The 3,894-nt window shown below is 32.2% G+C and overlaps 1 protein-coding gene across 1 annotated transcript in view; it reads left to right on the plus strand.

Annotated features, from left to right (window-relative positions):
• The window catches only part of LOC136795969 (odorant receptor 33a-like), a gene marked incomplete at its 3' end in the record, with an annotated part of 8,858 nt that extends 6,012 nt beyond the window's left edge, over window positions 1-2,846 (plus strand). The window contains exons 2-4 of the mRNA XM_067048225.1: window positions 1,869-1,968; window positions 2,067-2,174; window positions 2,691-2,846. Of these exons, the coding sequence (XP_066904326.1) occupies window positions 1,869-1,968; window positions 2,067-2,174; window positions 2,691-2,846 (364 nt within the window). The remainder of the gene's footprint in view (window positions 1-1,868; window positions 1,969-2,066; window positions 2,175-2,690) is intronic.
• Window positions 2,847-3,894: the final 1,048 nt, after the last annotated feature.

Genomic DNA, 3,894 nt, shown 5'->3' on the forward strand with positions numbered 1-3,894 from the left:
ATTTAATATTTTGTAATATTTATTCCCTAATTAACAACGTTTAATCAATAAACCTTAAAGCCTAAAACTATTTTATTTTAAAATTATAATTGCGTTATAACTTTTATTTAAGTATTATTAATTTAAACCTAATAAACAAATAGGTCAACTAAAGTGTTCATAAAGATAGATTAAATGTGTAAATATAAATCATAAATAAAAAAATAATGTTTCCCAGACATTAACTTTAATACTTTAATTGGTTCTGTTGTAAATTAAGAAAACTAAATAAAAAAAAAACCATTATGTTAAAAAGACTTAAATTAAAGTTATCCTATAAATTAAAATACCAGATTAATTATAAAATTTGAAATTGGAAGAAATAATTATATTAAGAGTAGTTCATAATGGGGTGATGGTCCCGGAACGTAACAAGGAATAAATGAAAAAAAAGAAAGTTGTTACAATGAATAGTAATTCACTTAAACTCATTAAATAAATGGACAACTCATCCAGTAAATGGACCTAAAATATTAAGTAAATAAACTATTTATTACGAGTTAACGTTTGCTGGGCTAAAAAGATAAAAAAAATATAAAATTATGTAAAAATGAAAGTGAATAAGATAGCATGAAAAAAGTAAAATAAGCTATGGCTAAAAATAATATAAAATACGCGAAAAATTATGAAAATTTAATATCTTTGTTCATTTTTATATAATTTTTTATATTCAATTTATTTATAGCTATTGTTTTATTATTAGTAGTTTAAACCTCAAAAACAAATAAATATGTGGGCATTATTTGGATTTTGCAAATTATACCCGTAAATCTTCAGCTTTAATAAATACATAGACGTTTATTCTTTTTATAAATACATATACGTTTATATATTTAGCCTTTCCTCAGTCTGCTAGAGTTCCTCAGGGTAGTATCCTTGGTCCTATCCTTTATACAGTTTTTACAGCTGATATCCCGTCTCATCCTAACACTATGTATGCCGATGACACATGTTTATTGTCAGTGAATAATGATCCTTCCATTGTATACCAAACCCTCCAATCCCACATCACCATCCTTGAAGAATGGTGCCAAAACTGGAGGATTAAAATAAGTTCCAATGATTCTCATCAAATCAAATTTACCTTTCGTCGTAAACCCATGATTTCCTGCCCCAAAGTATCCTTTAATAAAACGCCCTTCATTCTGTCGAACAGATCCGTTACTTAGGACCACATCTGGACAAACGACTGACATGACAAGACTCTTACAAGACTGAAAAGACAAGAAACTGCACGTCGATTCCGACTATTATAGCACTCATTAGACAAACGGTCTAAACTTCCAACTCATTACAAAAGACTGATCTACATGACTGTAATAAGGCCCATCTTGACATACGGAGTTGAGCTTTGGGGCTCCACTAAACCATCAAATTCCTCCCGTACCCAGTCCTTGTAGGCCAAAATTCTTAATGCTCCATACTTTCTGACAAATCAAATCATCCATCAAAACCTCAATATTCCAAATATTACCGATTTGGACAGAACCAGATAACAATACATGATAAACTTCCTAGCTACCCAAATCCAATTCTTCTTAACCTGGCTTCTCTTTCATTACATGAAACTGCCCTTAGGCGCCAGAAAAGAAGATGCCCCCGAGATCTTATCTAGTAATATTATTAGAGTGCTATCAATGGGTAGATTCCCCATATGTTTGTAATTTTACATCTAATAGCAAATTTATTGGTTGAATACAATGTTATACAGCGTTGAATATCAATAAATAAATTATTATAAATAAATTCATAATTTTACCAGTACCCAGGTTTATAAATAAATATTTGTTGGTGTATCATGTAATTATTTATTTTTGTATTGGTGACAGTTACGCAGCTGAACTCAGAAGTGTCTACAACCCATTGGTGACAATGATCCTGGGAGCCGGTATGTCTGTCTTGGTCATAGCAGTGTTCCAGTTTTTATTTGTTAGTACAGATTAATATTATCATAAATATCATTTATATATTAGTTGATTATTATTATTTTCAATTTATCGCATATTTTGAATCATAGCAATTTTCAGGGACAGACAGGAGATCTTATGTTCATAGCACGGGCATTCTTCTATGTGTTGTACCAAAGCGTCGAAGTCAGCATGTTTTGTTTTGGTTCTTTATTCGTTGAAACGGCGGTAAGAGAATTTGTTATAATCTGTTCACCCCTTGCGCGAACTTTCACATTCAACCTAAGCCCTTTAACAAAGTTTTAAAAATTACCAACAAAGTGACAAAAATTCTATTTTATTCATCTATCTAAATTTATTGACTTGAACACAATAGCCTGCAGTTTTTAATTGTTAGATGTGAGTTGTAAATTTATATTTAAGATTGTCCTTGATGGCTAAGTTGGCCGAAACATTGGTTGTTTAAAAAAACGATAAAAAGTGTTTTGAGACTTGGATACAGTTTATTTTATTTCAATAATAGAACCAGTCTCGAAGAAATTATATGATTTTAAAAAATTATCAAGAGCCCATGGAATGTTTGAGATAGGATAAATTATAGCAAATGCTATTACTTAAAAGTTTTATAATAAATATAATGAGAAAATGATTTTTTTATTTTAATTATAATTACTAGTAATTATACCATTACCATTAACATATTAACATTTTTTTCTCTATCATTCCATTCAAAATTATTCACAGAGCTCGGACTTGCAGTTCGCAATCTACAGCAGTGACTGGTACAAGGCGGATGTGAAGTTCAGGAAGGTGGCACAGATGATGATGATCAGGGCGAAGAAAGCAGAGACCCTCACTGCAATCAGGATGTATCCGGTTAATGCCGAAACAATCATGGCTGTAAGTTTATATGTGTTATACGTTTTTAAAGGTTAATATGACTAGATAATTGCGGTCTGTGAAGAACACAAATAGGTAAACACGTATTTATTAGCGCCAACGTTTCGGTCAGAATTTTAAGCCTTTATCAGGGTTAGGAACAAAAACAAGATAAAAACTATAATTATTACACGGAAGTACAGAATAACTAGAAACATGAGAAGATAACAGATAATATAAGTGAATAAGTAGTATTTAATAAAATTCACAGTGTATTATTATAAGAGTATTAAAACTGTACATAATAATATAAAGAGAATATGTTGATAGTAGTTTTGAAGCAGAAGAGTTACGAGGAGAGTTTTTACTAAACTTTCTGAACACTCCTTACCCTTACCAACCGTTTAATTTTCATAATACTTCGTTTTTACCTATCTATGGTCTTCACTGAAGGCAACCCCATTCATCCCTTACTCATATATAATCCATAGTAAACTATCAAATTTTCGTTTGTGTTAATATTTTGTTTGGGGTAAATATATTAATTACTAATGCAATTTTCAATTTCTTTTTTACACCAATATAAGGATGCCCACTATAAATAATTAATGCAACCAAATGTTCCAACATAAGGCTATGAAAGGAAGAGAAGCACTGAGCTATGCACGGACTTTGAATGAGAAGTTGATGTTAGAACAATGAGCATGAAGCATTTACGATCCGCCGGACATATCCCCAGGATGGCCACTCAAGAAATGCCTAAAATTCTGCAAAAATTGTAAATTCATGAATCAAAGAAGAGAGGAAGACCAGATGTGAGGTGATGTGGCGGGAGAGCTGACAATATCCTGGGAGTCAGGAACTTGAAGGGAACTTGACAGGAACTTGGCTTCCGGCATCACAAGAACGTGCCAATAGAAAGAAGCGGGTGGAGTAGACCAAGGCCTGTTACCGGGTTAGTAGGGATAAAAGGCCGGTTCTGGCGCAGTAAATGAGCCTTTTTGGACTTTGGACCCTAGCCTCGAACCAGCCTTAACCACTTGTCCTTGGACTCTAGCCTCGAACCAGC

The sequence above is a fragment of the Halyomorpha halys genome, unplaced genomic scaffold, assembly GCF_000696795.3.
Source record: "Halyomorpha halys isolate HHAL.00 unplaced genomic scaffold, Hhal_1.1 Scaffold28.1, whole genome shotgun sequence".
NCBI classification, from domain to species: Eukaryota; Metazoa; Arthropoda; class Insecta; order Hemiptera; family Pentatomidae; genus Halyomorpha; species Halyomorpha halys.